Genomic DNA, 12427 nt, shown 5'->3' with positions numbered 1-12427 from the left:
GACTTAACCTCTTGAAGTTAAGGACTCTTAACTCTTCAGGCATTAACGTTTATATAATACTAATTGATATTTCTATATTAATTAAATGATCAACTATTTTAATATAAAGGTATTGCAAAATTAATAAAATTTATATTCTTGAGATAATTATAATTATCAATGTACTTTTTAGTATTAATACTTTACGCGATTTTATTGTATTTAATGCTTGTTATTTGAAATTTAAGTTTTTAATGTGAGATTGTCGTCTCAAATTGTGGTTTCGACTATGCTTTGCTCATCAATTCCATGTTTGGATGTATCAAGCGTGGATTCTAGTTCAGAAAACTTGAGGTGGTTCGATGACAGGGTGTATGGTTTTTCTAGTTTCAATTGCTCTATGGATGATAATAAACCCGTATCCGATGGGTAAACTCGAAACTCGACATTTCTGGACCAAATACGAGCTGGGTTCACGGGTTTTGGTCGGGTATGTAGATGATTTTACATTTTTATGCGGGTTCGGGCATGTGGATAGTTTTGGATACAAACCCAATTACTCGTTCCGTATGCCTCAAAATTACCTGAATTCGTATACCCGACTCTTTAAAATTTAAATAATAGATAATATGCATATGATAGTTTATAATCTATGTGTATGTATACTTATTATACATGGAACACAATTACCCATTGAGAAACTCGTATACTCCACAGTTAGTAAGTAAACGGAAACCCGAACACTTGTAAAGAAACCCGTTTACCCGATAGTTAGTAAGTAAATGAGGTCCGAGGAGTATGGGTTTGAGTTTTGGACAAATTTGCTTGATCGGGTTCGGATATTGGATTACGTAAACTCAACCCAAATCCAACCCGATGCCCTTCCTGCCTGCACGTTTTGTTTTTCTGGTCTCGAATTGTTAATGGTCTGTTTATACTGATTGTGTTAGTTTGTAGGGCTTGGCTGATGGGCCTACTTTAGTTAGAAGTGCAATTTTGCAATTTAGTCTATTTTATTTGTATGATGGGCTTTTGGGCCAGGTTGTTTCCAAGTATTCATCTATTTGATGGATATCTTGAAAATATATTAGTTTTTCCGTTAAAAAAGTACTCCGTACATTGAATTATCACAACAGCTGTATTATTTATGGAGATTTATTATTTAAATAAATATAAATATACCGTTTAACGTGTTTATTTAGGGACGCACATTAACAAAATCATTTTGAATATGAGCTAATTGTAACCGGCGCCCAAATAAGACTTTATTGACAACAACAATGATGATGATAATGATAACTAAAGTTTAACGAATTTAGCTTTTTGAGAGAGCTAAAATGTTATAACTAACGAGTATTGATATTTCTATTTTTGAAATTAATAAATTAACTTTAATTGTACATTAAGTATTTAACTATTTATATTGTACAAGTTCATAATGCACATTTGAAGTGGATCTATCAATAAATTTTGTAACTCAGAATATCAAACCAGAAGTGTGTTCTGAGTGGAAGATCAATAATATGCGAGCTGCAATCCTTGGATCTTTTCACTAAACTAGAAGAATTATGCAGGGTTGAAGGAATTCCAATGTCCTCGATAAAATATTTGGGTGGCATGGAGGTCCTTTTGACCTTTGATTCGACTGAAGTGGCTAAGGAAATCTTGGATGCAAGTGTTAAAGAAGATAACACTAGGTGTGTCCAATTTGAATTCGATCACCCGGATAACCTAGATTGTAACAAGTCAACAAAATCGATGTCGGAAGATGAAGAGGATTATGTGAATGATACCTTCGAAGATTTGGGAGATGAAAACGAGTTTTTTTAATCTAGAACTAGAAGAAGATATTCTTGAAGACCATGAAGACCGGTAGAAAAATGAAAACCCAGAAGATGGTGGCAAGTATTCCGGTAAAAATGATCAATTTTCCGATGGGGATGACCGGAATCGATGCAAAGAGGTATGTGAAGATGAAGAGTCGGGTTGCGTTGGTATGGGGGTTCCTTTCCAAAGCAATAATGATGGTGGGACAGTAAAAGATGGAATTCCAATACTCAAAAAAGATGTTCCTAAAAGTGACGGCGCCATTAATCCTAATAATGACATTCACTCTGACCAAGAAGTAGCTGATGTAGAAGGTGGATGGAAGGAAAACGAACAGTCTGTTGGTAACAATTTTAGGTATAACACAGATGATGATGAAATTTGTGCAGAAACGATTGGGCCAGAAGGCCCAAATAAAAGTCCAGTTAGAAGAAGCCCAAGTGTTAGGTCTCAGGTCTAGAGTTCCCCCGTTGGGCTGTCTAGTTCTGCTGGTATTGGGCATGATAAATCCAACAAGGCAGTTAAGCCCAATAATCCTAAAGTTGGGTCTAAACTACGGAAACCAATCGATAAAGTACAGTCTGGTAAAGCTGTCAGTAATTATTCGGCAAAAACAAGCAGAAAGTCAAAAAGAGAGTGTTGTTGGTCTGCGATGTGTAGATGGAAATCATCCTCTAGGATGATGAACATCAAAAAATCCGCGAGAAAGGTTAAAGAGTATAATCAATTGCTTAGATCTAGGTGTACTTCTTGTGCTGATGAAGACAACACATCGATTCCCATCTCACAGAATAGGAGATCAGGTTCAAGCAGTTCGACAGAGGTAGGTGGCAAGACCAAATCCAATTCATACAATTCGATCAATCAAGAGGATGTACATGAATACGGAAGACGGCTGGGATTGAAGTGGCAAAAGAAGCCACCTGCTTCTTCTCTGTAAGTTCATGTTTCTTCTAATTTCGATTCCTCAAGGTTAATTATGAAGATAATCTCATATAACATTAGAGGATTTGGTGTCGGGGTAGAAAGTAAATTTGGGGAAACAAAAAAACTTATCATTCATGAAAAGCCTGCATTCCTAGCTTTACAAGAGACGAAATTAAACACTGTTAATGGTCATTGGATACACTCGTTATGGGGAGACCTGAATTTTGATTTTATTCAAGCGGAAAAAGTAGGGAAATTGGGTGGGCAATTGTTGATTTGGGATACGAACTACTTCGATGCAATAGATATGATTCGGTTTGATCGAGTTCTAGGAGTTAGGGGTATATGGAAGAGCAGTGGTATACCCTTAAATGTTCTTAACATCTATGGACCTCATGATGACTCGAAAAAGCAAATCTTATGGGATTCGTTATCTAAGATGGTTAGTAATGATAATGAGGCATGGGTTCTCTGCGGTGATTTTAATGAAGTAAGAGATCGAGCTGAGCGTTTTAAGTGCGAATTTATTGAAAGTAGAGCAAAAAAGTTTAATGAGTTCATCAGTTCATGCAACTTAACAGATATTCCTATTGGAGGGAGGGTTTTTACTAGGGTGAGTGATGATGGCTTCAAATTTAGTAAATTGGACAGGTTCCTAGTTTCGAAAAGCTTTTTGGTATTATGGGATAATCTTTCAGCTATCACCCTAGACCGTACTAAGTCAGACCATTGCCCCATAATGCTAAAAGACGAAGAAATCAATTTTGGTCCGAAACCTTTCAAGGTTTTTGATGTTTGGTTCGATGAAGTTGGTGTTGAAAAAATCATTAGTGATGCTTGGAATGAGACGGTTAAATTCAGCAACAGAAGCGACTGCACCTTCATGTATAAATTAAAAAACGTCAAAAATGCTCTTAGAAGCTGGAGCAAAGATAATTCGGGCAAATTGATCAGGAAATCGAAACGCATAAAAGTGAAGCATTAAAAATCGAGCTCAAAGCCGATAAGGAGCAGGTGGATGAAGGTGAACTTGAAAGGTGGAAACTTGAGAGGAAAAAGTGGATAGAAAAGGACCGAATTAAAGCTCGAATGGTAAAACAAAAAGTTCGAGGAGACCCGGGTTCGAGTCTCACCAGGGGGTTTTCCCCACCTGCCCGTTTGGATGGTGGCGGTTTCCTCCTGGAAAGTGCGATGCGATGCGATCTAACCACTAACCGTGCGATGAAAACTAACATGCCTTTCAAAAAAAAAACAAAAAAAAAAACAAAAAGCTCGAACACGGTGGGCACTCGAAGGGGACGAAAATACCAAGTTTTTTCATTCGTTGATTAGAAGCAAATATAATAGGAGCAACATCTGAGGTCTTAATATAAATGGACATTGGAACGAAAACCCAAATGATATTAAGGTGGAGGTGTTTGAGTATTTTAAACGAATTTTTGAAGAACCTGACGTTTTGCGACCTTCAATGGAGGACCTTTGTTACCCAACAATCAGTCCGGATGATGCTGCTACTCTCGAGTGTCCGATTTTAGAAGAAGAAATTTTAGAAGCTATACATGATTGTGGAGGTAATAAAGCTCTCGGGCCCGACGGTTTTAATTTGAGGTTCTTTAAGAAATTCTGGCATATTCTAAAAGAGGATTTAGTGAAGGCGATTTCGTGGTTCTGGGAAAACGGTGAGATCTCAAGAGGGTGTAATGCATCCTTTGTTACACTTGTTCCAAAAAAGACTGATCCGGTGGGGCTAGGTGAATTTCGACCAATTAGCTTGATTGGAAGCTATTACAAAATAGTGGCAAAGATTCTTTCGAATATACTCAAAAAAGTTTTGCCTTCGCTAGTGGGATCCGAGCAGAGTGCTTTCGTAAAAGGTCGGTATATTCTCGACGGTGCTTTGATCGCAAACGAAACTATTGATTTTCTCAAATATAAAAAGAAAAGAGGTTTAATTTTCAAAGCCGATTTTGAAAAGGCTTTTGATAGCCTTAACTGGGGATTCCTTTTTGATGTTATGCGTAGCATGGGGTTCGGGTCTAAATGGGTAAAGTGGATTGAAGCTTGTAAGTCGGCTTCAATGTCTATCTTGATAAATGGATCACCGACTTCTGAGTTCTCGCTTGAAAGAGGGGTTAGACAAGGCGACCCTCTTTCGCCTTTTCTTTTCATCATCGCAGTGGAAGGACTCAATATTCTTGCAAAGGTGGCTACAGAAAAAGGTTTATTCAAAGGAGTAGAGGTCGGTGAAAATAAAGTTCTTGTTTCTCACCTACAATACGCCGACGACACTATGTTTCTAGGAGAATGGGGTAACCTAAATGCCTTAAATCTTAGGAACCTCCTTAAATGCTTCGAACTTGCATCGGGTTTGAAAGTGAACTTTCATAAAAGTTGTCTTTATGGTGTTGGGGTTGATTTTGAGGATGCTAGCCAATTAGCTAGGCTCTTAGGATGCCAAGTTGGTAAATTTCCATTCGTGTATCTTGATTTGCCAATTGGATCGAAAATGAACAAAGTAAGTGATTGGAAGCCGGTAATTGAGAAGTTCAAAAGTCGACTTTCGAGTTGGAGAATGCGTGCGTTGTCATTTGGAGGAAGGGTAGTCCTAATCAAATCGGTTCTAAATAGTCTCCCGTTGTATTATTTCTCGCTCTTTCGTGCTCCGCCGAGTGTGATAAAAATTCTAGAGTGTGTGAGGAGAGGCTTCTTTTGGGGTGGGGCGGATATGGGTCAAAAAATCGCTTAGGTAAAATGGGAAAATGTTCTTAATACCTATGGGAATGGGGGTTTGAATATCGGGACCCTAAAAGGCAAAAATCTCGCCTTATTAGGGAAATGGTGGTGGAGGTTTAAAACCGAAACCGATTCCTTTTGGGTAAAAGTTATTTAAAGCGTTTACTGTTCGTTTGGGGGGTTGATGGAGGAAAGTGAATTTATTCGCTCTCAACCATCCACCCTTTGGTGAAATATCATCTTAATAGGTACTTCGATAGAAGATTTGCATATTGGCTTCAAGAGTTCATTCTTAAAGACGATAGGTGATGGCGGCACAACTCTATTTTGGAACGAACATTGGATCGGAAATGACAAATTGTGCAACATGTTTCCTCGTTTATATAAACTTGAAAATTCAAAAAATTGTTGTATCAAAGATCGTGTATCAAGGGGTTCGAGTGGTTTTGTCACATATTGGAACTGGGTGCGTGCCCCATCGGGCAGAACTGAAGCAGAATTGGATCGTCTTTGCAGCCTGTTATCCTCCTTCTCGTTCAGCAGTAGCATGGATAAATGGAGCTGGAGCTTGACAAATAATGGGTTGTTCACGGTAAAGAAGCTTTCCTCTCTTATCGACTCTCAATTGATCAGTCCTTTCTGTTTGACGCATGGTACAGCACAAAATAAGCTAGTCCCAAAAAAGGTCGAAATCTTTGTTTGGCGAGCTCAAAAGAAAAGGCTTCCCGTTAAGCTTGAACTCGACAAAAGAGGTATTGACCTTAATAGCGTGCGGTGTTCTTTATGTGATGAAGACATAGAGTCGGTTGAGCATTCTTTATTCTCGTGCAAACAAGTGATGGATGTCTGTTCTCGAGTCCTTAAATGGTGGGGTTTAAACGACAATTACCTTTCTAATATGGCGGATATCATAAACGATGGTGGACCTTCTTCCTCAACATGTAATGGTCGTGGTGTATGGCAAGCGGTTAAATGGATTACTTTGTATCTCATTTGGAAGAATCGGAACAAAAAGGTGTTTCAAGGTAATTCTTGGAATCCCCCGATGGCCCTAAACGAGATACAATCCCTTTCGTTCAAATGGATCTCTACAAGAGCAAAGAAGAAGATTAATATTGATTGGTTAACTTGGCTTGCAAGTCCTTGTATCTATTTAAATAGCTAGTCTGCTCGTTGCATTTTAGTTCGTGTGTATGCTCTTAGTTTTTAGTTGCGTCCTTTGCAACTTATTTCGTGTATGTACGTTTTGTGGTGTAATTTCTTGAGTTAATAAAATCATGTTGCTTTTCGAAAAAAAGAATATCAGTGTCCATAACTAAAGCTTGTATCGTGTGAACATATATTTGATAAGTAGCTAAGGATTTATAATAAAAATGTGGATTTACATAAGAAAATCTTAAAAGTGATAATAACTAACGAAATAATGACTATTAAAGTAATTTTATTGTTAATTAGCTACAATAAATTCACAGAAGCCATCTTTCACTTGTTTTGTTTTTCAGGCATTACTTTCATAGTAACTTCTAATCTAATTCTAATTATTAATATTAATATTAATTTACAATTTACTACTTTTACTACTAACATACTAAATCCATCGCACAAATGAGTCGTTTCATTATTTAAAACGACACCCATTAACTATACACAACAAAGTACCCACCCTCACAGACATATTAACTAATAAAAACATGAAAACAATAACTATTTTAATACAAAGTTACCATAATTTTATTAAACCGTAATTCTTATTAATTTTTTGTAAATTCTTTTATTATAATAATTTCTTTTTCACGGTGTTGGTGTATTGATGATAACTTCACTTTCCATAAGGGAGGTCACGGGTTCGACTCTCATGTGCTGCAAAAATATTTCTCTTTTTGTTACCAGCCCATTTCATTTTCGGATGTCTATGCTTTGAGCCTCACACGAGTGTGTTTTATCACGCGATGCCCGTATGAATTTGTCGGGGGTTTCCTTCTGGGCGGTAGAACTGTAATGATTCGTCCAGAAAATGTTGGGGTGAGTGAGTTTCGAAATCGCTTTCGGACCTCTGCTAGTGATTCTAACCGCCGTTCAATAAATATATATTTTCTTTTAAAGTTTTTATATCCTAATGATTACTCATAATAACGCGTGCTTTTACTCGTTGTAACGCGCGAGCATTATTGTTCTTGTTTTATCCATCAAAAAATAGTGTTAACGGTATCTAAATTGCATATATCTCTGAATATATCCGGGTGTAACTGCTAATCGTTAACTAAATAGTTGTACGTTCATATATTTAATGAGGTAAATGTATAAAGGATTTGTCGTTAAATATAAATATAAATAAGTTGTTATAGAATACTCCATTACTCTTAATCAACGGACGATTTAGATGTTGTGCAAGATAGTCTATTGAACATGTCCTAAAAATTTATAAAATAACCACATATATATATATAGGTCATAAAGTACTTGCGACCAAAAATATTATTTTTGACATAAATTATCCCTACTCAAAAGTAAGTATAATCGAGAGACTCAGAAAAATGATAACTTGTTTTGCTAATTAAAATAATAACAATTTAGTATAATTATCTTTTCGAGTTGTAATCCCCTGAATCCAATAATTTACTTGAAATTCAACGGACTAATCAGAGCGCGACATGTGGCGCGACAATCACATGTGATTGAAAAAAAGATTAATTTTTTTTTAAATTTTTATTTTTTTGAAAAAAAAAATTTGAATTTTTTTTTTAATTTAGCATGTCAAATTCAATCACATGTGATTGTAAAACTCAATCACATGTGATTGTAAAACTCAATCACATGTGATTCTGCATATCAAATCCAATCACATGCGATTGAAAAAAAAATTACAATTTTTTTTTTTAATTTCAATCGAAAACAGACTTTAATTCGGTGATTTGATCATGTTTGTTAGCGTTTCGTGATCATAACTTCAAAATTTCAGACTTTAATTCGGTGATTTGATCAAGTTTTAATCAAAAACTTGGTGTTTGAAAGTTTTAGCACAAACTTACTGAAATTCGTCATCATTTGTCATTTTACTGAAAAAAAATTTCAATCACATGTGATTGAGTTTTACAATCACATGTGATTGACATGAAGGATCACATGTGATTTACTGCATGTCAAATCTAATCACATGTGATTGAAAAAAAAATTAAAAAAAAAAACTTCGAAAAAAAAAGATTTTTTTTTTTTTCCAATCACATGTGATTATCGCGCCACATGTCACACTCTGATTGGTCCCTTGAATCTCAACTTAAAAATTGGTTTCATTTGAATATTCCTCTATCTTTTCATTTGTATTGAAAATTTTAATGTTTATAATGGTTCATTTTTATATCTCGAAAATCAAGTTATAAATCAATGAAACTAACCCTGCTCATTATCTCGATCGAAATGATTTGGTCTCTAGGTAAAGTAAAGACCTATTTCATTTATGCGTAATGCAATTTTCTTTTTACATAAATCTTCTCTAGATACAATCAATGTGCTTGTTATCTTCTATGAAGAGACCCTATTTCTTCTTCATTTCTTTAGGGTAAATTAATTTTTTCTTACAGGTTTCACACATTTTTTTTCCAATTTGATTATATTATTTCTAGCATATTTGTCCCTGAATTTGTCCCATTTTGCAAAATTTTGTAGACTTCATGTTTGAAGATGAGGGTAAATTGATTATTTTTTTGTCACGTGACGAATAGAAACTGCGTAGAGTTAATCTCTGAATCCGATCCTGGTAAAGTTTGTAATTCAATTAAGACAAAATTACATTGTTGGTCGTGGTATTTACTACATTGAGTAAATGCCTCGAAATTCTTTTGACTTGGTTGGTCCCCATGATTTGAATAGGTTACACATGGGTTACACGGTTGGTCCCTAAGATCCTGAGTTTGGTGTGAAAACTGTGTTTATAATAGTTCATTTTTATATCTCGAACATCAAGTTATATATCATTGATATGGACCCTGCTCATAATCTAGATCGAAATGATTTGGTCTCTAGGTAAACTAAAGACCTATTTTCATTTATGCGTAATGCAATTTTTTTTTTTTTTTTTTTTTCAAAAAGCAAAGATGTATTAACACGAACACACTTAAGGGGGGAACCCATTACAAAGAAACGAAGACCCGACATTGTATGTCAATACCTGTAATGATGACCTAGACAAAAACGCACGACATTACACAAAACAACGCACGGCAAGGCGAGGTAAGTTGCGGAGAGAGCAACTACTAACACTTTACATTACACAAAACAAGACCATGGATCCGAGATCCAACCTAGCCAATCCAACTTACGATTCTTAATACGACTAGAAATCCATTCAAAGGACTTGAGTTGTATTTCCATTGAACCCGTAGGACCACTCCATGAAGATTTAGAAAACACCTTATGATTTCGATTATTCCATAACATATAGCCGCATGTCCATTCGATTGATTGCCAAATACTCTACCAAAAAGGGGATACGGGGCGGTTGCAATTACCACGAAATAATTCGCTAATGCTCAAGTTTGATACCGCACCTAAGCCCCACCATTTACAGAACCGAACCCAACCCAAACATCCATTGCATGGCGACAAAATATCAAAGTATGCTCAATAGTTTCAACATCATCATCATATAAAGGGCATCTAACGGAGTCCAAGTCTATACCTCTTTTATCGAGTTCGGTACGTACTGGGATCCGCCTTTTTTTGCCTTCCATATGAAAATTGAAACCTTAATAGGAACCAAATAATTCTTCAAAAATCCTTCATGTGAACTCAATCCGTTGTTGATGACTTTATCATCGACAATACTTGCCAACTTCTTTATAGTAAATATCTCATTTCCCGTTAGATCCCAAACCCACGAATCCATAGCCTTATCTTGTTTCATGTAAGCATTTAGTAGTGCATTAAGAGAGTCAAGTTCATTAAGAGCTCGACCCGACTCTTCTCGCCTCTAATTAAAGTTATAAGACAAATCTCGATCGTTCCAAGTGACTCTTTCTTGTACTCGTACATTTGAATCTTCATCTAATTGAAATACCGCATGAACTTTTGCTTCAAAGGGAAACCGCAAAGCCATGGTTCATTCCAAAATTCTGTATCCGCACCATCACCAATTAACTTTGTAAACGAGCTTGCAAAGTTGAAATCCATCTTCTCGATCATGACACCTGCACGTACAATATTGGACCATACGCTACTCACCCCTTGCGGTCTGGAAAGACACGAAGGGGGGAGTAGTCCGTTAGTACTATAAATACTTTTTATAATTGAGACCTAAAGTGTGTTTGGCTCGGTTTTGGCCCGCCAAAACCACTTTCCTAAGAGTGCAAGATTCTTCCCTCGTAGAGACCCAATGTTTAAGCCCCCATCATCATAAGGTAGAAGACATACATCCTATTTTACCTACGACAATTTAGAACAATCACCCGTTCCGCCCTAAAAAAAAAAAAAATTCTCCTAATACTCTAATTTTTTTATGACACTCAAAGGGCACGAAATAGAGAGAAATAGTATAGTAGTAAACTACTAAGAACCGATATAACAAGCGTTAATCTTCCACCATACGAAATCGATCTTGCTTTCCAATTCACTAGCTTTGAGTTGAACTTTTAAATCACGGGATTCCAATTTTGATCATTACTCATGTTTTTACCAATCGGAAAACCAAGATAAGTAAAGGCAAGTTCACCGACTTTACAACCGACCCGAGAAGCTAGCCTTTCAGCGACTACACAAGCCACACCTAACCCATATAACACGGTTTTGTGAAAGTTGATTTTGAGTCCTGAAAGATTTTCAAAACATTTTAAGATTTTTATGAAGTTACAAAAATTATGATTATGCCAATCCCCAAGAAAAATCGTATCATCCGCAAATTGTAAATGACAATTTTCTTTTTACAAAAATATCTGGATACAATCAATGTGGTTGTTATCTTCCATGAAGAGAGCTATTTCTTCTTCATTTCTTTTTATGGTAGATTGATTTTTTCTTGTAGGTTTCACACCCTTTTTTGTTTTTTATTACTTCTAGTAATTTGTCCCTGAATTTGTCCCATTATACGAAATTTTGTAGACTTCATGTTGAAGATGAGGGTAAATTTATTTTCTTTTGTCACGTGACGAAATGTAACTGCGTAGAATTAATCTCTAAATCCGATCCTGTTAAAGTTTGTAATTGAATAAAGACAAAATTACATTGTTAGTCCCTGTGATTTTTACTACATTGAGTAAATGTCTCGAAATTCTTTTGGCTTGGTTTGTCCCCATGATTTGAATGGATTACACATGGGTTCACGATTGGTCCCTAAGATCTGAAAACCGAGTTTGGTGTGAAAACTGTATTTTGTGTGAAAGTGAAGAATGAGAATTTGGATATATCTAAAAACTTTGTGTGGTGTGAAAGATATGAAAAAAAGAAAAAGGAAAAGAAAGTGAGAGGTGAGGTAATTGAGGGTTTCACCCTCACATGCAAAGTACATTGTTGGGGGAGAATGTGAGTTAACATGAGATTACGCTTAATGACTATACTAACCTTAATCCATAACAATAAGTGTTTTGATGATGACATATGCACATAGCTAAAGGTGATTGTAGACATCTTGACATAAATCATCAAGTTCACTAATCCACACTTGATCTAGCAAAAGATCAAAAACCAAAGAAAGCCTAAAATGTGAAACATGGTACACGACTGAACCACGATCGACCGCAGGTCAGACCATGGAGACCTGCACCCAGATTTACAAAATCAGGGATGCAAGGTCGACTCCACAGCTGACCGTGGGTCGACCGCAGAAACCTTCTGTCTGGATTTTGATCGAAAAATGTTTGACCACTTCCGGGCATCTATAATTGATGAAACATGTTCAAACATGCTTAGGATAGTTGCCTCCTTCATTCTCAAAGGAGTTTTGGTCACTAGAACACTAATCTTGGTTAATCAC

The 12427-nt window shown here is 36.1% G+C and overlaps 1 protein-coding gene across 1 annotated transcript; it reads left to right on the top strand.

The window, feature by feature from the left end:
* The first annotated feature begins 5833 nt into the window (after positions 1-5833).
* Positions 5834-6631, top strand: LOC139860150 (uncharacterized). Its single transcript, XM_071848923.1, has one exon. The coding sequence runs from the start codon at positions 5834-5836 to the stop codon at positions 6629-6631; it is 798 nt and encodes a 265-aa protein (XP_071705024.1).
* The last annotated feature ends 5796 nt before the right edge of the window (positions 6632-12427 follow it).

The sequence above is a fragment of the Rutidosis leptorrhynchoides genome, chromosome 7 (assembly GCF_046630445.1).
Source record: "Rutidosis leptorrhynchoides isolate AG116_Rl617_1_P2 chromosome 7, CSIRO_AGI_Rlap_v1, whole genome shotgun sequence".
Taxonomy (NCBI): Eukaryota; Viridiplantae; Streptophyta; class Magnoliopsida; order Asterales; family Asteraceae; genus Rutidosis; species Rutidosis leptorrhynchoides.
This window is presented reverse-complemented; position numbering and strand designations above follow the sequence as displayed.